The sequence below is a fragment of the Gallus gallus genome, chromosome 2 (assembly GCF_016699485.2).
Source record: "Gallus gallus isolate bGalGal1 chromosome 2, bGalGal1.mat.broiler.GRCg7b, whole genome shotgun sequence".
Lineage (NCBI taxonomy): Eukaryota > Metazoa > Chordata > Aves > Galliformes > Phasianidae > Gallus > Gallus gallus.
In genome coordinates, this window is record NC_052533.1 from 19,715,950 (window position 1) to 19,740,891 (window position 24,942).

The 24,942-nt window shown below is 40.0% G+C and overlaps 1 protein-coding gene across 9 annotated transcripts in view; it reads left to right on the forward strand.

The window, feature by feature from the left end:
- The window catches only part of TRDMT1 (tRNA aspartic acid methyltransferase 1), a 43,512-nt gene that overhangs the window by 5,716 nt on the left and 12,854 nt on the right, over positions 1-24,942 (forward strand). For 2 of the 9 annotated variants that reach the window (XM_040680895.2, NM_001024831.4), the window contains exons 1-5: positions 8,989-9,090; positions 18,124-18,233; positions 19,841-19,917; positions 21,290-21,361; positions 24,746-24,811. In XM_040680895.2, the coding sequence (XP_040536829.1) occupies positions 9,027-9,090; positions 18,124-18,233; positions 19,841-19,917; positions 21,290-21,361; positions 24,746-24,811 (389 nt within the window). In that variant the 5' untranslated portion in view covers positions 8,989-9,026. Of the gene's footprint in view, positions 1-8,988; positions 9,432-18,123; positions 18,234-19,840; positions 19,918-21,289; positions 21,362-24,745; positions 24,812-24,942 lie in introns of those variants that run through there. The other 7 variants (XM_040680906.2, XM_040680917.2, XM_046921969.1 and 4 more) reach the window with 6 other exon arrangements.

The window sequence follows — 24,942 nt, forward strand, 5'->3', positions numbered from 1 at the left end:
TTGCTATCCTGCTATCATTGCTGTGCTTTTCATCATGTTATAGCATTATATTCATGTATATTTAATTATAATTGATTATCACAAATGGAACAAAGGACTACAATTTTTCTAGAATAGCTTATTTTCCATCAGTATCAATGCAGGCAATTTCAGAGTACATCTTAATGAATATATAGGTATTTCTTTTTACAAGAAACTACTCAAGGGTCATGACGGGCACTTCATAAAGCCTTTTTAATTTTGTTTGACTTCAGTAGAATATTTGTGTAACACTGCGATGCGTGGAGTTTCTTTCTGTCTTTTGCTGTATTGCTGACTTTACTGTTTTCACTTTACTATCAAGAATGGTGCACAGTTGTTACTCTTGTGGTCAACTGTTGGCACAGGTAGAAGTCAACAGCATGAATAATCATTCATTTGTCACATTGCAATGGGAAGCAATATCTACAGACTTGTCTGCCTTAAACCTTGAGACTGCAAACCTTTCAAAGATGAATCATCCATCCATTCATCCATCCTTTCTCTGTTTTGGAGAAGGCTGAAAGAAGTGATTCTAGTGTGTGTCATTAATGAACCCTGCCACTTACAGATTTGCTACTTTTTGGCCAGGCTTTTTCAAAAGAAACTGCTTAAAGGACTCCCAGCCAAAAACAAAATGTAATAAAAAAACCCCCACAAAATAAAAATCCCAATTAAATTTGGCAGTGATTTCACTCTTCCCTCTCTCCCAGGTCCATCACTTACAAAAAGCATAAATAGCAAATGTTTTCTTGCCATGATATACCAGGAAATGATGATATTTTTTCCTTCTGAGGAAGGGGCAGGACACAGCAATGGAATTATTAATTACATGCAGCAATTGTTCAGATCTTCCTTTGAGATGCCCAGAACAAGCAGAACGTTACTAGCTGAGGGCCAAGTTTTTACTGGATCCCTCAGTTTGAGTTCTTGTGCCAAATCCTTGGTTCCAGTGAATCTCATAAACTGTACATTGTGTTAGCCACTCTGGGATTAGTTAGCGTTTACAAAAGGGAAGAGGATGTGGCTTACACACCCCAAAACGAAGGAGGTCAGGTTTCTAAGAAGAGTTGCTTTCACATGCCAGTTCAATGTCTAATATTCAAACACCAATATACTCTGGCTGGCTGGGGTTGGGGATGGAAGATTATCCAAATTTAGGTTGACGGCATGCAAAAAAAATATTGTGGGCTATAGGGCTGGAGTAGAAAATTTATTAAATGTGCAAAGAAGATACGTACAGCTGGAGAAGAAACAGATAAAGTATCTAGAAGAGTGGAGAAGTCCATTTTGGGGGGATGTAAAGGTGTCCTGCTTCCTGTTACAAATACAGACTCAATGCCTATCTGATTTTTTTTTTTATAATTTCTCATGTGTATGGTTATTATTATAGAGTTATTATGCCTGTGTAGGATGGTCTAACAACTATTTTGCTTTGTAGATGTTTTATTTTGCAAGTGTTTGTGGCTGCTCATTTGACATGGAATAGACATTTCCCATAAGCTTCAGGACATGGAGGTTACTAAGAACTACAACCAAAGTCCAAAGCATACCATGACGAGATAAGGCTCTGCATAATCATAGAATCACTAAGGTTGGAAAAGACCCACAGGATCATCCAGTCCAACCATTTGCCCTTCACCAATGGTTCTCGCTAAACCATGTCCCTCAACACAACATCCAAACTCTCTTTGAACACCACCAGGCTCGGTGACTCCACCACCTCTCTGGACAGCCCATTCCAGTGCCTGACCACTCTTCCAGAGAAGCAGTATTTCCTAACGTCCAGCCTGAATCTTCCCTGGCGCAGCCTGAAGCCATTCCCTCTAGTCCTATCACTAGTCACACGAGAGAAGAGGCTGACCCCCAGCTCACTACAACCTCCCTTCAGGTAGTTATAGAGAGCAATAAGGTCTCCCCTGAGCCTCCTCTTCTCCAGGCTGAACAATCCCAGCTCCTTCAGCCACTCCTCATAAGGCCTATGCTCCAGACCCCTCACCAGCTTTGTTGCCCTCCTCTGGACACGCTCCGGGGCCTCAATGTCTTTCTTACAGTGAGGGGCCCAAAACTGGACACAGTACTCAAGGTGTGGCCTCACCAGTGCTGAGTACAGGGGGATAATTACTTCCCTGTTCCTGCTGGCCACACTATTTCTGATACAAGCCAGGATGCCATTGGCCTTCTTGGCCACCTGGGCACACTGCGGGCTCATGTTCAGTCTAGCATCAATCAACACCCCCAGGTCCATTTCCTCTACACAGTCTTCTAGCCACTCTGCCCCAAGCCTGTAGCGTTGCCTGGGGTTATTGTGGCCAAAGTGCAGGACCCGGCATTTGGTCTTGTTGAATCCCATCCCATTGGCTTCAGCCCAGCTATCCAACCTATCCAGATCCCTCTGTAGGGCCTCGCTACCCTCAGGCAGATCAACACTTCCAGCCAGCTTGGTGTCATCTGCAAACTTACTGAGGGTACACTCAATACCCTCATCCAGGTCATCAATAAAGATATTAAACAGGACAGGCCTCAGCACTGACCCCTGGGGAACACCACTCGTGACCGGTCACCAGCTGGATTTAACTCCATTCACCACCACTCTCTGGGCCCAGCCCTCCAGCCAGTTCCTTACCCAGCCAAGAGGGTATCTGTCCAAGCCACGGACTGCCAGCTTCTGCAGAATACTGTAGGAGACAGTGTCAAAGGCTTTGCTGAAATCTAGGTAGACCACATCAACAGCCTTTCCCTCATCCACCAGATGGGTCACTAGATCAATGAAGGAGCCTTCTAGACAATGAAACAACATGTGGGTAAGATGACAGGCTCTTCCAAAGACTGAGGAATGGATTACTCAGAAATCCATTTCTGAGGTGTGAAGAGAAATCTTGAGATTTATCCTTAAAATGAATTCTTTCAGTAATGCTCTTGTACTGTAATATACATGATGCTTGGACTGGTACCGACAATGGGGATTATGCACAGTATAGATTAATGTCTTGAGGTTTAAATCTATTACTTTTTTAACTTTTGAGCAACTTTGTAATAACCATAGGAGACGAGTGCTATGTGTGACTTGGCACTGTTAGTGCAATGAAGTCATCCTCAGGAACTTCAGCTGCTGTGCAGGGTCCCTGACAGACAATTCCAACAATATCCCATTGTATTTCTCTTATGAATTATGTGAAACATGTTTGCTGGAGTCTTAAATCAGCTTAGCTCCCTACAGCTGAAAATTGACTTCTAGTCCATACTGGATGTGTTGTTGTTCAATAAGATTTCTCTTTATCAAAAAGAACTAATTTAGACTTGACCCATAGAGGTTAGGCTTATTTGTTTCCAGACTGTCTCAGCAAAATTAACATTTTAAACTCACAACACTTTATCTAAAAAGGTTTTTTCTCAAACTTTAGGAAATCTCAATGCTTTTTCTTCTTAATTGAGGCACAGGAAAAAGGGATAGAAAAAAAAAAACAAGCAGCCATAAATGACACTTCTATAATTAAGTTGGAATAACTTTTCAATTTATCCTTAATTTCAGTTAACCTTTATAGAATCTCACATTTTCTTCAAATGCATTCTTTTCTATAGACTATTTTCTAAGAGGCTTTCTGTTAGAACAGAGCTATGTCCCAGCTCTTGGTATGCTTGACAGACATTTCTAGACACAGATGTAGTGAGAGAATATTTACACCGCAATCATTCCTGTAATTACTTTTAAATAGCTTTGGAGTAGCTCACTTGCAAAGTGCCAGTAATGTAACAAGGGTGGAAGACACCTCAGTGCTGCTGAGGCACCAAGTGCTCAGCTTCCTGGGCAGATTTTGGAGTCAGTCCCCAATGAGAGCATTTGTGTTTTCAAGATAGTTTGGTAAGTCCACAGTTACAGCTCTGCTGTGGCTGCATGGAAGATTTTTCTTCCTCTCTGAAGGAAACATCCTACTGCTGAAATCCCACTGCTCTGATCACCAGCATAAGACATCTCATTTCCTCTGTCTCTACCAGCTACAGGCTTAAGTCACCAATATCCTCACATGGGGATGAATAAAAAAATGAAGTTGGGGCAGGGGAGAACCCTTTTTAAAAAGGGCAAGGCTGTGGTATACAAAAGCTCTAGTGATAGCAGATAGGTTTAAGACCAAAGGCATAATCAACGTAGGGCTACAAGTCTTTCTCAGTTTGTCGCTCTATACTATATACTATGCACACCATCTGGCGATGATGGAGATTAAAACTCCTGCCATAAGCAAAAAGGTAAGAGGCACATCTTCACTCATCTATTTCTCTTCCTTCATCAGTTTTCCTCTGAGAGAGCAGTGGGAATGCTGCTGCCATCTCCTCCTGCCCCACAGGCATCCTGAGGGAGTAGCTGAACTGATTTCCTCCTCACGAATGCCTGGTGTCATGCCTGCTGTCTCCAACTTCTGTGACCCCATGGGCCTGGTAGAGCTCAGAGTCTCTTTTGTTCTGTCCAGCAAAGATTTTTCAATATATAAGCATATATTGCTTACTGGCCTTTTTTTTTATCCTTTATTTTTGGTAGAGTGCTGGAATGTGTAAGTACAACAAGAAAGTCAACAGTGCTATGTTGACATAATGCGTCTCATCCAGCCAAGGTTACCACTGCAGGCCAACCATAACAAACAGACTGGATTTATTTATATTTATTTCACCAGAAAAGTGAAGAACTCCTTGGAGAAGCAATGTCTTTTTTTTTTATTATTCCTTATAGAGTACGTGCGTATCTCCAAAGCCTGAAAATAAAATCTTGAAGTGTAGACAATAACATATTTGAAAATAGGAAGGTTAAAAATATTTGTTTGACTCTTCTAAATAATTTCAGTTACATAAAGTTCCCCTGTATATGGAGCTTTCAGAAGTGGGTTGAGAGAGTCTAACAAATGTAGTTCAATGTGGGTTTCATTTCTAGTCTTGCAGATGCGTGGGATTACAAATGCAAACTGTGGGCTTCACTGCCATGCTGGCAAAGCCCAGAGGGGTTCCACCATGACTGTAGCTGAAGCAACTTTACTGAGTGTCACCGAATCACAAACCGAGTCTGATAAAGTCCGTCCTGAAATATTACATCCAGACAGCTCAATTTCAACTAATTGCAAAAGGTTTCCAGTGTAAGTAAAGTATTGGGCCAACGGTTGTGGAAGCAGTAATTTATGCTAGACATTCTCCATGAATTTTTTTCAATTCGGTGATTGCATCGCAAGGGTATGCCATGCCTTGCATTCCTTCCTAGCCACAGTGATTTCTGACCCAGAACACGAGCCTCTCCTATAGACAGCTGAGATGCCTGTATACTTTTCCTGACCCTCATTTAAATATTTAGTAGGTTATTTGAGACAGTGGGACATGAGAAGCCTTGTTTGTTCAGCCATCAACAATAATTGCTTCACCTACAGCTTTGGATGATGACTGTCAATGCAGTTTTAAACATCTGATGTGTCAGCAGAGTGTTGTTTTCTTTTTTTTTTCTGCCTTTTCTCTTCATTTTTGCTCATAGACAAAATGCTGGCAAACACTTCGTAGTATGTATCCAGTAGTTTCTGCCGTGTCTCACATTCATAGGAAACTAAGTAACCTATTCAGCTCCAGCATTTTGGCACCAGTAGAGCCCTGCCACAAGCCCTGCAGCCTTCTGCCCACAGATTGGTGTGCGCAGCCACCTCTCTGGCCTGTTAGTCACTGCTCCCTGCAGGTGGGGGGCAGGGAGGGGCTGCAGGAACTCTTAATGGAAGGTCTGAGATGCCGCAGTTCCTAATTTTATGTTTCAGTTGCCAGTGTGGTTAAATACGAAATCTCAAGGCATTGCGTTTTTTGAATTTTTTTTTGTTTTTTTTTTTTTTGATGCTGTTTTGCACCATTGGTAACTGCAATATTTTTTTAACCAATTCTAAAGCACTCTAAGAAGAGAAAATAGTGCAGTGGTTTTGCTTGCGTGTTCCTCTAACCACATGCATGTGTTTCACTGGATGTGTTAACTAGTTACCAGGACACCAGTTTCAGATCTGACATGATTACCTGTATCATAACAACCATCAGAGATGTGGGCAAACTTCAGGAACTTCTAATCTGAGCAAATGCTGCTGGGAGGCAGGAGCTTTCAGAAGCTGTCTCAATGAAAATGCTGATATCATATGCTGATGTCACTGGCTTTAAAAGAATTTATTTAAATGATCAGTTTACTTAATGTATTTACAGTAAAATATACATTCAGGTTAAGAAAATAAATGCTTCATTATTGTACTATCATAGTTCTACAGATGTGCTCATTTAAAATAAACTTATTTTTTTTCTAAAAGTCTGTTGGTTTTTATTCAAAGCTATCTATGTCGTTGAGGTGTAACTGATATGAAATAGACCCTATGTATGTGCTAAAGAAGGCTAAGATACAGCTGCAGAATCTGAAATCCCTTATCAGGAAGCTGAAATCAGAAGGGTCATAGAACAAACTTCTTCCTTTGAAGTCTTAAGGAATTTAAAGAACCTTTACTGAGAGTAGAATAGGCCCAGAGGTGGATGTTGGACTTGACTGTTGTTAATCTCTTGTTTCTTGTTCTAGTCAAATTAAGTTTTGACTGAGATTTATGGGAGTCCTAACCATCTTATGTGTACAAAGTACAGAAGGAGTTGTCACAACATCCAAATGTCATTAGTCAGAAAGATACAGTTGGGAAATTCTGCAGTGATGTGGCTGTTGCCAGGCCACAAGACTGAGTGAGCAACAATTTAGCCTGCTCTGTAGTGGTGGCAACATGTGTTGTCAAGTTTTCCTACGTTAGCAACAATCACTTCCACAGGGTACACTTGCTCTGTGAAATCATCATCTTTTTTGAGAGAAGCAAGGTGTGAGTGGCTGCTGATCTTGGTACTTCTCAGCCATTGCTCCCATCTCTGGAATAGACAGCCTACCTTAAAATCTATTACAAAATGTCTGGTCAAAAGATTATTATTGTTATGCTGGCTTTATATTTATAAAGTGAAGAACACTAAAAGTAATCGTTTCCAGATTGCTTTGATTGTTGTCTTTCTCGTAGCTATCAATTAATAAGGAGAACCAAGCCAGGGCAGAGATTTCTAAAACTGGTTACTGGAAGTTGTTTAAAAATGAGCACAAGGGAAATATTGGTGTTTTCCACTCCTTACAAGATTAAGCCAATAAAATCTTAGCCTAGTCTATGAATTTCTTTGTTGCCAGAGTGGAGGTGTGCTGAGCAGTCTCTCTGGTTTGCTACACACAGAGGAGGTAGGCAGGGAACTTCCCCTGAGTAAAGAATTTTCCACTGACATGAATACGGCAGATATCCACTTTCTTCACCGGTCTCCATCTTTACTGTATGTAAATGGCAAGAATATTGTGGGGTTGGGGAAAGGAAAGCAAAAAACAGGGCTCAACTCTCTCTCTCCTTCTGATATAAGGAAATGCTGCTCCTCTGTAGCTTTAATTGCTATGGGAATTGGGCAGCTCCAAATAGATGAACTGCTCCTGACTGCCTACAGCTCATTAGCTTTGCTATGATGTATATAGATTGTATATAAATCGTTGCACTAGTGATACAAGGAGATAAAAATCACTCATCAGCTTCACTAATTTCAGTAGTCTAAAAGCTGTGTTTTTCTTTACCTTCACCTCCTATCTATATTTTAAAGGGCTCCTACTGAAGTTTGCCATCTTAGCAGACACCAACCTTGTTCATCCCAGCCGCCTTCACGCTGAATCCTCACCTTCAGAGCTTTCCGCACCATCTTTGTCCAATGCCTGCTTTCTCCGGCCAGCATATTCCCCGCTTTGTTATGCTGTGTGATTCAGCCACCTTTCTCAGTTCTCCATCCGCTGTTTGTGCAAACTACTGTCTCACCACTTCCTGCTCTCCTTGGTATCTCAAACTGCTGCACTTCCTTTCAGACATAGTCAAAGTAGGCCTTGGGTTTCTTTTCTCAGTCATGCGCTTACTTCCATGGCTGACAGGTAAAGCAACAGCCCCTGACTCTGGTGGTGAACATCCACAGGGAATGACAGAACTTTTTCAAAAGAAGCCGGCAAGAGCTAATATTCTTTGAATCGTGTTTCTGATTAGTAGTCCAGAAATACACCTTATTTTTCACAGGTTTCCAGGAGGTGCCAGAAAAATGAGATCAACTTAAGAAATAACTCAAGAAACGTGTCCAGATTTTTAATTTATTTGCTTCAGGTTTCATCCTCACTTTAGACTCTCCATCTGTGAACTGGGGCATAGGCAAGTGTCTTTGCTTGTGGGAGGAGAGTAGTCCACGTTTTACTCTGCAGGATATTTACCCTTTGGGTTTTATGTATACGTGCAAATGCATCTGTCTGGCACCTACTGTTACAAACTGGCTGCTTTTCAGGGGCAACAATGTTTCTGAGTCATTTCTTTAATCTAGGGAAAGCAATTTCACAACGTTAAGACAAATTAGAACAGTTTCACCAGTTATTTCCTTCCTTCCTATTCCACCAGCAGTGCAGGCTTTGAAACAGCTTTTCAAACCATCCCCACAAGCTAACATCACTCCTGCAAATAAAAAGGAGAATTGCTGAGGCCCGCAGAACTGCCACACGCCATCAGCATCAGCTGCCCAGCCAGACGGCAGGCTGGCACCGTCCCCGGACGGTGGGCACGGCCCTTTCACGGTCCCCTTATCCCTTCTCTTCCCGTGCCCACCCTGTGTGGTTTGGGAAGCGCTGATAAAGCCCCCACTGAATGGCACTGAAGCCCCTCACAGGTGAGGGGACAGGCTGTTCCAAGGGGTGGCTTCGTCCGCAGGGCCTAACCCCTGTATGGGGTTAATGAGCAAGTAGCAGTGCCACAGTGAAGCTCTCAGCGCTCCTCAGTGCTCCATCAGTGGCTGTGTGGCGGGCGGGGACTGGCACGGAGCCGCCGAGCGAGCGGGAAGGAAGAGGGCGGGCAGGGGGGAACGAAAGAGCGGCGGAACGGACGGGCGGAGCTCGGGGAGGCGGTCGGGAGGGCCGTTCCGTACGCCGAGCCATGGCGGCGCTGAGGGTGCTGGAGCTGTACAGCGGCATCGGGGGGATGCACCAGGCTCTGAAAGGTACCCGGCAGCCCGGCCGTGCGGCCCCTCGCCCCGCTCCTCGCCGCCTCCCCCCTCTTTGGACGCCATCTTCTCGCTGCGCCCCTGACCCCCGGGGGGCTGTGAGGAGCGCCATCTTCTCGAGGGGACTAAGATGGCCCCTCGCCTCGGACCCTTCCCCACCCTGCGTGTCCCCCCCGCCGTCATGCACGGACGCGCGGAAGGAAGCTATGGGGTGGGAGGCGGCCTCGCTCCCCTCATCCCATAGCTTGGAGGCACGTCCTCCCCATCTCGGGCTGGAATGGGGCGGTGGGACTCGTGTTGAAGGGGAGGAGGCTGTGCCCACGGAACAGACACAGGGGGTGAGTTGTAAGGGAGATTGGTCAGGGTTCTGGTGAAGTGCTTGTGTTGGTAGTCCACAGCTGTAAGCTGGGCGCCAGAGCGGCGTGGCCTGCTGGCTATCACCACACACCCAGGAGCACACCAGGACGGAGGTCAGGGGTCTTTGCTCCTGTCTGCCCAGGAGAGCGGTGATATGTGCACGTTAGTATGTGCTGTGTCTTCTGCTGGCTCACCCACACTGCTTATGGGACGGGCAGGGTGATGCTCAGTCACATTAGCCTCGGTGTCCCATAGGTGTGCAGGTAGACCGTGTGTTCTCATGCACATGCTTGGTGAATAGCTGATACGTGCTTTGTTGTAAGTCTAACCGTGTGGGTCGGTATGACATTTTCTGAATATGAAAATAAAATACAGAATTTAAGCTGGTATAGCGAGTTGGGCTAGATCATGTGCTCAGGTGTTTTTGATCTGGTATAGGGAAACCTGGAGCTGATTTTAGTGGATTATTGAAACTAAGGCCTAGGTGTCCTTCACCAAGTCCTGTAGACTGTCCATGAGTTGGCTTCCCCAAATAAAAAAACTGAGCTAGGCCTATTGATATGGGTTTTATTACTGTTCTAAGTATTGGTCTACTTGCAAATCTACTGCATTTACAAAAAAAAACTGTAATAATTTTAATTGCTACTACAGTCCTTCAAATACTCGTGTCCTTCTGTTACATTATACAGCTGAGATCATTTTCAAGAAAACATCAAGTGAAAACTCACCTTGTACTGTTCTCCTAGTGAGCTGTGAAATATTAATGTATGGTAGAATCCGCTTCACATCATGCAGTCACATACTCACAATTATTGTGACATTTTCCCACTGGATAATTTCTGCTTGAATGCTTGTGTCTGTGTATATGTATATATATATATATATATGTATATATATATATATATATATATACACGCACACACACAATCACATGCACAGGTTGCTCTGAAAGTAGTGCCTTCTATTTTTTTACATGAAAACTACAACAGATACAGAAACACAGTAACACTGTTTGTAGTTGAGAATTTGCTCTATCACAATGCTGTTTTTCAGCATAGCCACCACCATTGGTTATGCATTTTCACCGGTGGTGAACAAGAGCCTGCATGCCATACTTGTCAAAATCTTTACTTAGTGAGGGTGACCCCACTGTCACTGTTGCTGCTGCTGAAATGCACCACCCACCACCAAGCATCGATGAATGTGAATGGGTGCAACTTTTTCTGCATTCAGTGGCATGCTTTTACTTCTTACGCACTTTCATGTCAGACACCAAATTTGCCAGACTGCCTGTCTGCTGCCATTTGTCACACAGCAACCAAATGTAATGGAGTATTGGCAGGAAGGTTCAGCTTCTGTACCACCAGCATCCGCCTCTGATGTCTTGGGCCTGTAATAAAACAGGAGGCATTATTTTCGGAGCGCATGTATAATACGTAAAAATACACAGCATACCAAAATAGGTCCCTCTGTTGTTACTGTAAATAATCCTAGCCGCTTGGTATAGTAATGTATTTTCATTATTTCCAGACTTATTCTTTGGATATGAAAAGCAAGTATTTCTTTGTATGGAATTGTAGGTTTTGGAGTCTTTGTGGAGTGAAAAGAGTGTTTTAGCTAATGGTAATGCTTTTCCAGTAGTGATGTTTGTTAAAGTGGTGGGAAACTACCTGTGTGTTATAGGCAGTTTCCATAGAAAGTGGATTCCAAATACTTGGGCTACGCTTTGGTCCTTCACTCAGTAGTTTGTCATGCGTTGGTGTTTGTATATGTGTAACAGATATTTAATGAGTGTTATGTGGCTCTGATCTTAGCATAATAATAGACATCTCATGAAAGTTTGGTAACATTCTTCAGTAATTAATGAATTGTAATGCCAGCCATGATACTCGGTGGCCACCTCCATCCCAGCTAAGAAAAGATCATTTGCACCACAACAAAATAGTTAAAGGAATGGGGATGTTGGGAATGCATGCAACCTGACTTACATGATTACCAGAATACTGTAAGCTTGCATCCAAAAGATACACTGCTTCAACCATGCCGCAGAGGACATTTACTCTTTGGGTGAAGGCTTAGGAACGTATATAACTTACATCTTGTGTAGTTTGGAATGTGAAGGAATTAACCAAAACATTCTTTCCAGTAAGATGAGAATCTTGCAGTTAAAGTCTGGTTAAAACTGATGGGCAACTGAATAAAAAGGGTTCTATGTAACTTGCACTGAATTTTATGTTTAATGGCAGGCCATTGTATAAAACTGGTTTTGATGTAATGAATTGCATTCAGGAATACTGATACTGTCAGAAGGTTTGATCTCTTCTGCTGTCTTTTCTTTTTAAGCCTTTTAGACATCTGGATTCAGTTTTCATAGTTTATGGAGGAAGAAAGGAAAGTCAAGGGGGATTTAAGTGTTTGCTTTTATGTGGAAATCAAGCAGAGAAAAGTGAATGCTCCTTTGAAAGTGCTTTCTGTATGATAATAATAGGATTTCTTATATGTTTTAGGCCTATACATGTACATGAAACCGTGCTATTCCTAAGAGGTCTCTGGTGCATTTTTTTGGATGTCCTTTTGCAGTCTCCTTTTCTTTTCTTTTTATTTTCCTTTCTTTTTCTTTTTCCTTTCCTTTTTCCTTTTCTTCTTTTTCCTTTTCTTCTTTTTCCTTTTCTTCTTTTTCCTTTTCTTCTTTTTCCTTTTCTTCTTTTTCCTTTTCTTCTTTTTCCTTTTCTTCTTTTTCCTTTTCTTCTTTTTCCTTTTCTTCTTTTTCCTTTTCTTCTTTTTCCTTTTCTTCTTTTTCCTTTTCTTCTTTTTCCTTTTCTTCTTTTTCCTTTTCTTCTTTTTCCTTTTCTTCTTTTTCCTTTTCTTCTTTTTCCTTTTCTTCTTTTTCCTTTTCTTCTTTTTCCTTTTCTTCTTTTTCCTTTTCTTCTTTTTCCTTTTCTTCTTTTTCCTTTTCTTCTTTTTCCTTTTCTTCTTTTTCCTTTTCTTCTTTTTCCTTTTCTTCTTTTTCCTTTTCTTCTTTTTCCTTTTCTTCTTTTTCCTTTTCTTCTTTTTCCTTTTCTTCTTTTTCCTTTTCTTCTTTTTCCTTTTCTTCTTTTTCCTTTTCTTCTTTTTCCTTTTCTTCTTTTTCCTTTTCTTCTTTTTCCTTTTCTTCTTTTTCCTTTTCTTCTTTTTCCTTTTCTTCTTTTTCCTTTTCTTCTTTTTCCTTTTCTTCTTTTTCCTTTTCTTCTTTTTCCTTTTCTTCTTTTTCCTTTTCTTTTTCTTCCCTTCCCTTCCCCTTTTTTGGATAAATATGAAGCTTGAAAGAAAGCCCTTCATTTTGCCAGTGCTTTTTTAAGCCCGATACATGAGAGATGAATGTTATGTGTAATGCTTTATTTTCTTGGTGTGGTCTCCAGTGAATCTATAGAGCCAGGAAAAATAACAGAGTCATTTAGAAAAGAGAGAGAACATTGGAGACATGAGTGCAGCCACTCCAGGAAAGCTACTTGTTCTACAGCAGGGATTGTGCAGTTCTGGCAAGCTTAGCTCAGTGTTGCTTACTGGCTGTGTTACATGGCTGGCTTTTGGGCCATTTATGTTCAGCAGCACTGGTCCTGCTTGACTTTTTTTCTGCCTATTTGTCAGCATTTTTAATTGGCAAATAGTTATTTTCCACAAAATCTGATGCTGCCTTTTTTACCTGGATGCCATTTTTGGCTGTGATCTTTTAATAAACTTTAGCATATAATTGAGTTTGCAGGATGAGGATGTTCGTTGTTTTGGCAGTTATCATTAAAGTAGAATGCATTTGGCAACAAGTAGCACACAATTGGTTCCCAGATTATTCTCACCTACACTAAAAAATAGCTGAATTTTAATAAATGAGTGGAGGTTTGTATCCCGCTTTTCCTCTGTTGCTACGTGCTGTTGATGTACAAATGATTAATATGTAGCTGGATCAGGTTCTTTTTGCCAATGGAAGGGCTATTTGTGAGTTTAGATTTCGGCCCAAAAGCAGAGAGGAAAAAGGTTGCCTGGCTCTGTGCTCATACTTTAGCTGTATGTAATCTAACATATGCAGAATTCCTGGTTTCAGATTTATAGCAATATCTGAATTTTAACAGTGAAGGCATGGAAAAAGGCTGAATTTGGAAAGTTGAGCTTGTTTAAGGTCAGAAGTCATTGAGTGAGTTCATATTCTCTCCCTTGAAGAATCGAGGCAGCAAAGAGATGGGAATGTTTTTCTTTCTTCCCATCCTATGCTCCAAGCACTGCAAGGTTTGCAAAGGTTGATGTTTAGATCGTGTATGTCTAAACCTATTGTATTTTATGTGCGTATATATGAATGTTCCGGCTGTGTACAAAGTGCAGGGTTTCTGCAATGAAAAATACAATGTTTTATTTTTAGGAAATCTCTTGCTTCAGCTTATTTCCTTAGCAACTTTCCATCAAACAAACAGTCTGCACTAACTCATTCCCAACCAAAGCAAACTTAAAATGGCATATTAATGTAGGCACTTTTCCCATGAAAAAATGTATTCCAGGTCTCTGCCTCGAGCATTTGTAATCTGCCAGGCCATGAAGAAGCTCTTTGAGCATAAAATGTGAAAGAGCAACTTGAAAAAAATACTGTCATTTTGCAGCCACGAAGGTAGTGATAGTTTTTCTTCTGTAGCTTGCATATTTAAGTTTGTGGCTATCGGAATATTCTTTTGTAGCCTCTCTTTGCTTATTGTTATTCACTGTATTTGATAACCTCTGTGAATTGGACAGCACAACGGAGTATGTAGCACAGCTATCTCAGGAGGAGGGGAAAAGGAGAACAGGCCGGCCAGCAGCCACAACATTCAGGACAATGCAAAAACATAGCTGATTTGAGTGCCCTTTAGCACTGATGTTAATTGCTCCCTAAAATGTAGCGTTCTGTAGCACAGGATGGTGCCAGTTGTGCTGCAGTGTGAATTTACACAGTTTTTATGGCCGGGCATGAACAAAGCCTGTACAAATAGAGCAGTGGAAAAAAGTTGCTCAGTATCCTGCGGGAAGCAAGTATCGGGTTTGCTGATAATCGTGTTAACTGCAGTCACAGACGGTTCCGCCTGATCATTTAGGCCACGAGCCGACCGCTCAGAGATGAAATCTTTGCTGTCTGTTTGAAAGGGAAACAGAACTGACACAATATGTGACTAATCTTCCCTTTTCCATCTGTTCCCATATACCTGTTAAGGTAGATAATTGTTTTGACTCTGATTTTGCGGTGCAGTGGGATCTGCCAGGCTGTGCCCTTGGTGTAACACCGCGCTGTCTGACATTGATGGGCCCAGTACATAAGTAGAAGGGGGAATATAAACAGATCCATGCTAATTTTAAGGTCTGCATGACAAAAGGGATCAATACTTCTGCAGTGGAAAAGGACAAATATAGTAATGTCAGAATTTTTGTTTTCAGAGTTTGAAGATGACACCCTCTGGGTCTGCTTTTGTGTCCAAATCAGAAGCAGATGCAGACATCCTGCCTGTCTTTGTTTCAGATGCCACACCTTTCAGTCACTGCAGCAGCATCTCTTTCACACCAGTGGTGCCTGAAGTTTGGTCGCTGCCTCTGTAACTTAATTAAGTATTAAGTTACAGAGCTTCTCACATGCTTATTCAAGAGGTTTTAAAACTCAAGTGCAAAATCAATGTGATAGAACTTTGAGTTCACCTGATTTCAGCCGAGAGGACTAAAAACAGGCCATGACACCTCCCTCAGTGCCTTCCCCGTGGCCTGTGGCTTCCTTCTGAGCTCTGACATCTCTCAGAAATACGTGGTCTTGGTTTGAGGGCTGTGATGAGGAGGAGTGTTGCAAATCAAATATTCCAGCAACTAATCAGTGTCATGTGGAAAATGCGTGTTTTCTTTAGTCTGCCTGAAACTGAATTCTTTTCTGCAGGGGTGCAATTCTCTTAATGGCTATATTTGGAAAATATCACCTGTTTTAAGAAAACCCAACAGGACATCTAGAGCCATTTATGTTTCAGTATGAACCTTCTGCTCTACATTCTGTGGGGCTCATCCAATATCTAATGGATACTATGGAGCAGTTACTGAACTAATACTGAACTGAACATACTGAACTAATGGAGCAGTTCAGGGGCTCTTTCGTATTTCTGAGTTGATTTTGTACCTTCTGTCAGTGGAGACAGCTTAACACAATCTTGGTTATGTTTTTGGAGACTGCTCTGTCTTGTTATCATGTAGTCTTACAATTATTTTCAAATAATATGTAGAATTGTCACAGCAAAATTGAGTATCACAGTTTAACATCAAAGTTATTTTAATCTTAGGAGAAGAGTTGTTTAAAATTGTTTCATTTTCACATTGTGTGAAATCTGCACAATCTTTTCTTTGTTAGGTTTGATATGTGAGATCTGCTTGTTTACTTGAGGTCCTTCATGCGTTTCGAGGGTATTTCCACAGGAAAAAAAATACACTTAATCAACTTCAGAGGGAGTCTGTTTTGTAACAGGAACTCCCAAGTGAGCCACAGCTATTGAGTGGAAAAGTGAAGCTTTGAAAAAGTAATCAGGTCTTGGAATAGCGAAAAGATTATGGTGAGTGGAATTGTTCAGGAGGAGCTGTTGTCTCTTCCCATGCGGGTGACCATCTCTAGTAGACTCAATGTCTCCTTGCATGGAGGTTCAATAAGTTGTCAACTGTGTGCTCTCTCTTGGGATTTCCAGGCGTTCTGCCTGATGAAGTCCCCTCCTGCAAATCCCCGCTATTTCTTTCTTGCATATATGAAAGAAGGGATTGAGTTGAGGTTAGTAAAAAGGGCGAACATCCGAATAGTGAGTTGCAAGGGAAAGCACACTGCCTGCTGTCCAACTGTTGTTTTTAAACTGTGTGTGAATTTACATAATAACTTGAAATTCTTGATCTTATTTTTTCTTCTGGAGTGCCTGGGACACACTGTAAGGATCTGTTCGTCAGGAGAATGAGCTTTCAAAAACTGAGAGAATAGATGAGAAAAGCAGTCTGTTAAGCAGAGCTTGAAGTTTGTTTCCATTAGGTGTTTTAACTTTGTTTTGGGAAGGGGAAAGTATGAGCTCTTGGCTTTGCTTCTTAGTTTAGACAGTCGACCTGCAAAGGTGATGCTCTTTTCACACTAGATGTCAGTGTTAACGTACCTGTTCCGTAATCTCAGGTGTAGGCGTTCTGTTGCCCTTATGAGTGCACCTGTATTTAAGTTTGATTATAATTTATGGTCAAAATATCAACACAGCAACTGCAAATAATGATTTATTGTTGCCCCTTAGTGGGCCATCCCTAATTCTTTTTCTCATAGAAGCTCTTGCTTGTCTTGCCAGTCATTGCATTCCATTAACACAGGACAACTAGACTGTTCCTTATTAAGACATCTACTGCAACCTTTGCCATACTCAGATTTCTCTTTCATCTTAGATTTGAATAGGATTGCCTTGAAAACATGCATGGTGAAAGATAGTAGATGGGTGGTAACGGCATCATTCAAAATTATATTGTTGTTTTTTCATCCTCTCAAACTGTAAATAATTAGCTGGGTCACAGTAATTTGTTAGATGTCTCATAAGGTCATTTGTTAATGTGTCACTTGAGTATGTTGTGATACTACCTGAAGGCAGATGGCTTTTTGCCTTTTTTCTTTTGGCTTGCTCAAGCCTTGTTAAAATGGCTCATGTTTCAATGGGGCCTTTGTGACTGTGATCGTGATGAAGGTTTCCTGGTGGTTGAAGTTGGTGTCGTGTATCGTAGGAAGCAGGCTGGCTGTTCTCTGCCTGCAGGTCTAACAGTGACTGCAGCCTATCTTTCCAACAAAAAGCCTCAGTGAGGGTATAGAGTTCATAATAATAATGTGGAGTGAAGAGCAGTGGATTAAATACTGTTCTTTGATGTGTTTATAGTTCTTGTAGAACGCATTATTATTATACTAACCATGCTTATTTGTATACTTCTTAGCTGTCAGTAGGTTTGCTATTGTGCTTTCCTCTTTTCCATTAATGACTCTAAGTGTCCCCAAAATGCTTTGTTTGATATCAAGAGATCAGGACCTGCCAAATGTCCTTCAGAATGTTTGGTTTTTTTGGGGTGTTGGACCCAAAGGAGACAGCAGTTGGGTTTGAGGCCCAAGTTGTTATGGGGAATATGCGCACAAAAGTTCTTCAGGTGCCTTCTTAAAGTTTTACTTCAGCAGTATGCATATCTCAGACATATTTTAGAGGTACACTGGTTCTCACAGTGGGCAGAGAACCAACACATTACCTGTCTTGTAAGTTGTCAGTGGCTGGAGAGCTGCAGGCAGCTGCTGTGGGACTCGGCAGGTTGACTTGGGCTGCCTTCCTATAGTGGGGGAACTTGGTCACCACAGAGGGTGCCTGCGGGTGGGAACGTTGTAGGATACAATCTGTTTGGAATTTATGTGCGACTGTATCTACAAATTAAGAAGTGCACAGTTAGCTTCCCTTTTTGGATATGTAAGGGAGGGAAGTTTTGGTCATCCGATTAGTAACAGTCTGTATTTCATATAAAGTTTTAAAGGCAACACAGCAGAGTTTGATTTTTATCATTTCTCTTTTATTTTTCAGCGTAGCTGTAATACAAATGAACGCGCTTAATTTTCAAGAGTAACAAATAGAATCTACAGTTTTCAATTTTATTTGATTTTAATTTTAGAAAGCTGCATATGTGCAGAAGTTGTTGCTGCTGTGGATGTGAACACTCTTGCCAATGAAGTTTATAAGCACAACTTTCCCAGCACACCATTATGGGCGAAGACAATTGAGGTGAGTAATGACTTCTTTCATTCTAGCCAGGCATTTCTAGAAGTAGATTGTCTTCCTATCCATATTAGTACCAAAGAGAAACAGACAGACTTAACTAATGATGTTAGGGGAACAGCAGTTTTACAATAACTGTCATTTCATGTGCTGTATTTGCTTGTTGAAGCAGATGGATAGTTACAATGAGATCTTTTCCTGGAAGTCTTGATTACTGCATTAAGGAAGGTTATGTTAATGTCAGGTGGAATGCTTACCAGCTCTAAAGGAATGACAAAAATCACATTTTTAGATTAAAAAAAAATATTTTCAAGTGTTTTGAAAGAATTTCATTAAATCTTTTGGAGTCGTGCCTTTACTTTGTAATTATAGTTGATCTGAGTAAAATACAGGAAAATATACTAGATGTCTTGCATTTTCTTTGTGGGCTCAGTAGGTCAAATGCTTTGGGAATTCTGTCTCTACCAAATTATTAGAGAAGAAATAGGTACAGTTGTTTCTTATTAAAATAATAGAGGGCAAAGTAGATATGAGTTTTTACCTGCAGAAGTTACTGCATACTTTTTAATCTTCTTTTGCAGTTTTACAACATGACAGTAAGATAATGAATGTTTTAAGATATCAGCTTAAGTAAGGTGGCTAAAGGTTAGCTGCTTATTCAGCACTCAGTAATAGCAGACTAATAATAGTTTACAGTTTTATACGGGAAAAGAAGAGGAAAGACTGCCTGTATCTTCCTGTATTAGGGAAGAGCAGATTAAAGTCAGTAAGACCTTCCTTAAATTTACTGAAAAACAGAGGAAACTTCGACTAGTTTCTGTGGGCAGTTATGTTACAGTTTGTAGATGTGCTGCAAAATATGTAAAGCAGTGATTTCTTTGTCTCATTTATAGTTATTTGATAGATCCTTCTCTCCTCTTGGCCCTTTAATATATTGACCTACTGTTAGAATTTAATATAGGAGAACTTATACCCAAGCAATTAATTTGTGCCACAGCCTTTCCTCTTTGAACAGAAATGTTTTTGCAGACTATTGCTTTCAGCCGTGAAACAGCTTTCTGTGTTTTTTATTCAGCAAAAACTAGAATGAAGTAAATTTCATAGGATACATTGGTAATGAGCTCCTGAGAGTTAAAACACATCTGTCTAAGGTTAACTGAAAGCTATGCCGCATACAGCTTTTTCTGTTGTGTGCATGATGAATTAGAAATCATGGATTATAATCTTAAGTATTTACCATATCTCAAAAACTACCATGAAACAAACTTTTTTTAAAATCTCCTTTTAAAATAAATCAGGATCTGCTGAAAGAATCATGACCTACTACATCTCTTCTGAAAGAGTGATTAGATAAAAAATTCAGTGTTATGCATGGATGCTGGTATCATTGGTGCCTTGGGTTCATTTTCAAGGCTGCTAATGCGTATTTGCTATCTATGGTTTGCTGAGGTAGAAAAGAATGGAATTATTAGGTTAAGTGGGAGGTTAGGGAGCTTTTTACTAGATGGAACAAATTGTGGACGTAATGGGGTAGTTTTGTCTGAAGGTTGGTTTAATAGTTTTGTACAGTTCACAGCGCTGAACATTCTTATATTTCTTTTTCCCTTATTCAGGGCATTACACTGAAAGAATTTGACAGATTGTCTTTTGATATGATTTTGATGAGTCCTCCCTGTCAGCCATTTACAAGGTAGATACAACACCCTTTGGAGTAAAGCGCAGTTTTTACTGTTTATACCGTTAAAGAATAAATGATTTCAAGCATGTTATGGTGTTTGGCCCATCTGGATATCTTTATCTTCCTAAGCAACCATTTTGTGGCTGTATTCACCACGAGGTTCTACTGAACTAAAAGAAATGCAGGAATTTGAATTTTAATTTGAATTTTATTGATGATACTTTGAATGTATATTTTAATTCAGTTAAAATTGATTAGACTGCTTAAAGCACTTGTTCTGCACACAATGCTGTTTGTCTGACAGTGGAATTAATAAGTCTGCATTTAGAAGTGCTTCCTTTCCTTTTAATTAGCAGTCTAATCTTACAGTGGGGTAGCTCCAGAGGGAAAACTGGAATTTCTCCCTTCTGCGTGTGATTAAGATTGGAATTTGTTCTTTAATAACAACTTTGTAAGTACTTTAAAAATTGCATGTGTGCACAGTTTATTCTGAGGAATGTTCCTTTTTTAGCCAAGATAAGTGTATTAGTATTTGCATATAGACATAAGTTTTGTTTTCAAAATGTTGTGTTGACTTTGAAATGATTTTGTGAATGACATAGAGAAACATCTTCATTGTTTAAGAACTGAAATTACTAGGAGTTTATTTGTCAGATGTTTCAAATTCAACTAGTTTGACACCAGTGATCGTTGGAGGAGAGGTTCTCTTAACTATAATATAGTTACATTATTATAGTTAGGAAATACAGGAGATATAGTTGTCTGTACTATAAACATAACATATTTTCTTTTGTAATGTAATGAAAAGAATGGACTGTGTACAACTAATCTAGAGACGTGCTAAAATTCTTCTACCAAGGCTTATGTCTTTAAAACAACTAGTACAAGCTGTAGAAACCAAGGCCTGGATTCATTATCCTGTTATTCTCATTATTGTAAGGTAAATGAGCTGTCCAGTTTAGTAGTACTAAATTGGTTGCAAAGTTATCCACATCAGGCTCAGTCCTGCAAAATGGTGACCTTAACTTGTCTGATCTAACATGTTCACTATAAAGTAATTGGCTATTCCCAAATGCTGCCTTTTTGTTGTTGTTGTAGTTCCTTCAAGAGTTTTTTTACTGGCTAAGACCATAATGCTAATGCTGTGCACGCTGGGGTGTGAGTTTCATTATTGAATGCTTCAGTGTTAACCTCGTGATGAATTTCAGGTCACTCTCCTTCCTGATGACATTTCATAGGACACTGCCTCATGTCTGGACATGGTGATTTTGCAGAATCTATTTTCAAAACTTGAAGCAAAAAGTGTCAGCATTCTGTAGAAAAATGTAAGTCAAATGACAGTGTGCTCCAAGTAAAACACAGTTGTTTCCTTATTATTTTGTAGAATTGGCCTACAAGGTGATGTGTCTGATCCGCGGACAAAGAGCTTTCTTTATATTCTTGATATTCTCCCAAGGTACAAGTTAACTTCCACCTCACCTCTTAAGCCCTTGGTGTTACTAAGTAGTTATTTTATGTTGTAGCAATCTGTAATGTTCTGCAGGGATACTGCTAACATTTTATTGTATTATTCATTTATTTTTATATGATCAAAAATAATTTATACTTATTTTACTAATGTCATTAAGTAACAGTTTGAAAACTTCATTGAAGCATGATACTGGCTACACAATACAATACATCCTCTTTCCCTTTCCACTCTTTCTTCAAGTGTCTGTTCTATCTTTCTGGTGCTGCTTCTAGCTATCTTATGGCAGATCATGTATTTTTTGGTTTGTAATACAATCTTTTGTTTTGAGTAGTAACACTAACAGTTTCAAATAGCATTGATCTGTCTGAACGGTGCACTTTTTTGTGTTCATCTATTCTTTTTGTCTGGTCAGACTCTGATTCCTAATAAAACAGCCTTAACTGTTTGTGTTATTCATGCATTACATTTGAAACAGTAAATCCAAACAAAGTGTTCACCGCTGACATAAATTGTTCTTATTAAGAGTTTTAAAAATCACCTTCAGGTAATGCTTGTAGTCTTTTCTGCGAGGAGATGCATAGCATTTTAGGCACCTTTGTAGGGGAATGGAGCAAGCAAGAAGTTGCTCAGAGAGATTCATTTTGCAGAAATCTCTGCCTTTGAATTGAGATGTCTTTTGGGCATCAGCTTGAAAATTTGTGTGAGTTACGATCCACCAGACACTTATTCATCATAAACAAGGACAGCAGTTCACTCTGTATTCCTCTGTTGGCTAATCTTACTTCCAAAAGTGGAGGAGGAGAGAAAGAGGTCTGTTTGTCTTTCTCTTCCCACCACCACACTCCTGTAGTCTTTTCTTGTAATCTACTGTTAGCACTGGGGTAAGTTTCTTCGTCATTCTTCCAGAACCAGCTTTGCATCTGGCAACACTGGGGAGAATGCTGCTTTGTCCTCATCATCAGCAGATAGAAAACATAGATAAAGAAGAGCTGAGCGGCTTGACTGAGGTCACCTGTGGAATCTGTGACAGAGAACATAGAACAACCATTTTGCTAGGTTCTGTAGCCCAGTAAGTTAGATAAATAATAGGTAAAAAGGAAGAATACTGTTTCTCCTCCACATCCAGTAGAGGCAAAAAAAAAAAAAAAAAAAAGGGAAATATTGTGAGTTTCAGAAACTTGTGGAAGACGTCTTTTTTAAAGAAGAAAAAAAAGTCAGTTCTCCTCATGACTGATCTTTCAAAATGACACATTAAAAACATCAGGTAGTATACGTTTGTCAAAATAATAGTAACTTCCTTAGCCTTAAGGAAATCCTGACCTAACTATTCCTTTCCATTAAACTGAGATGCAGTTTAGAGTAGGGCTGCTGTTGTGACACTGTTGTGTATTAGCATGAAACTGTGTCCTCCTGATTGCTGTGAGTTTAACTGGATAAAGGGCAGAGACTTTTCCTTCCCAAAACCAATTCTTTAGACGCTACAGGACATATGTTTTTCGTCATGGTGATGCAGAGGAGCTGGGCCTGGCCGTGGCACTTTATCTCAACAGCCCGTGAGACACTACTGACATCCCTTATCACCCTTGGGCAGGTTGTTTCTAAGGCAGTAGTTACTGTAAGCAGTCTGTAATGTGTTCAAGATGGTAACTTCTGCTTAGTTTCTTGGTTCTGTTAGATTTATGTTTTACTGAGATAGTGTTTGTGTATGTTTTGAAGAAGATATGTTTGCCAGACGTTGAGCGGGGAGTATTTCAGCCCTAAAAAGGGAAATTCTTAATATAGCAACTATCACTTTGCATTCAAAAGTGATACAGCATGCATTCAATTTGTGGAAACTATAGAAAAAATTTTCATTCCTTGGCTGTTCCTACCTTATGTTCTGCCTTTTACAACAAAATGTAGCTGAAACGAGGCTCAAAGATAGCCTAGGGAGGCAAATATTGAAGGCACAGAAAGGGCAAGTTCAAGGTCTGGAGACACCTGGGAAATCTTTCCAGCCCCCAGCCAGTGAACACAAAGGCTGGCCCAAATGGGCCACATACTGTCTGTTTATTGTATCCAAACCATAACCCAGGGAAATCTAATACTAAGACTTCAATGTTTGTTAATTTTACAAAGAAGTTAGTGATGTTAAAACCTGCCAAGTATTTAACACATAGTCTTTGTATAGTGATTATTTGCCTTGTGACATGTTGATCCCGTATGAGCTTTTGCGCTTCAGGCTCTGCCGTGGATTCATTACTCCAAAAATAAGTTTCACAGTAGGTGATGGTGATGTTGAGTAAGGGTAAACATACCAACAGATACATTCTCCATTCCTGCCCAGGGGGTTGGCTGATGCTTTTTTTTTTTTTTCACCTCAGTGTTATTTTCAGTGTTTTCGTATTTGCTGTAGTATTTGTACATTTTCGAATTTCTTGTCAAACATTGGAATTATTCATGTGAATTTCTGTAACTGATGATAGTTCGGAATTTGCCAAAACAAATTCTGCACATCGGTGCAGTCTGAAATCACTTCCCGACTTAAACCTGGAATTACTGTCTGTTGGCATTAATGTTCTGTTCCTGTACACTGTTCTGAGATCTTGTATGTGGTAGACATTTTGTATCTATGTTAGCCTTACTGGAGTATTGGTTCCAATGGATGTTCCTAGTCACTTGAATCTGAATCATATGGTTTTAAATTGTTAAAATGGTCCCTGGCACAGTTTTGGTGTGTTACTTTCTCCAGAGATTTAATAGGCTGGCTTTGGAATTTCCAGACCTCTGCACTGATGTTGCTTAACCTCAGTTACTTCTCCTTCCCCTCTCATGAGAATGAAAAGATTAAGTACAGAAAATTGAGAGTATATGGAGTTTGAACTCTAAATGTAGTATTTGTTAAAGCAATTAAATGAATACTGACTTTGATGTTTTGCCACTAATGTAGGTGTGGTATTTTAACGTTGATTTCAGATTGAAGTACTTAAATAAATAAAGTGTTCTATTCCATGGGCAAATTGTAGTATTTTTCATCCCCTGTAATTTTCTTTTCTATTACAAACTTAATCTTTGAGTAGCAATAACGTGCTTTAGGAAATGAACAGTGCTATATGTTTTCAAAAGTATGTGTGTGGGATACAGATGGGTACAGCAGTCCATCTGAATGAAAGTGGTTTTTGTTGTTGATTGGAATTACCAACAGTTCACATTTCTAATTCATACGGGAATTACTCGATCTATGCAACCTTGGAAGTTGAGGTACATCTTTTTATGGATTATCATGGTATAGAAATATTTTGATCTTGTGGCTAAACAAATATGTAGATAAATATAATATAGTTTACTTTCTGCAACTCTGATCTATTGGTATTTTCTTCTTTCTTTCAGGCTCCAGAAGTGTCCAAAATACCTACTTTTAGAAAATGTTAAAGGATTTGAATCCTCTTCTGCAAGGTAAAGTCTAACTTACACATGGTTTATTTTTTAATAAAGGACATTTTCCTTAGGAGAGGGCAGGATTCTTATTTCCTAGAATTTAAGAGAAGAAAATAGTGTGATGGCACAGTTAGCAGCTGTAGGTAAAA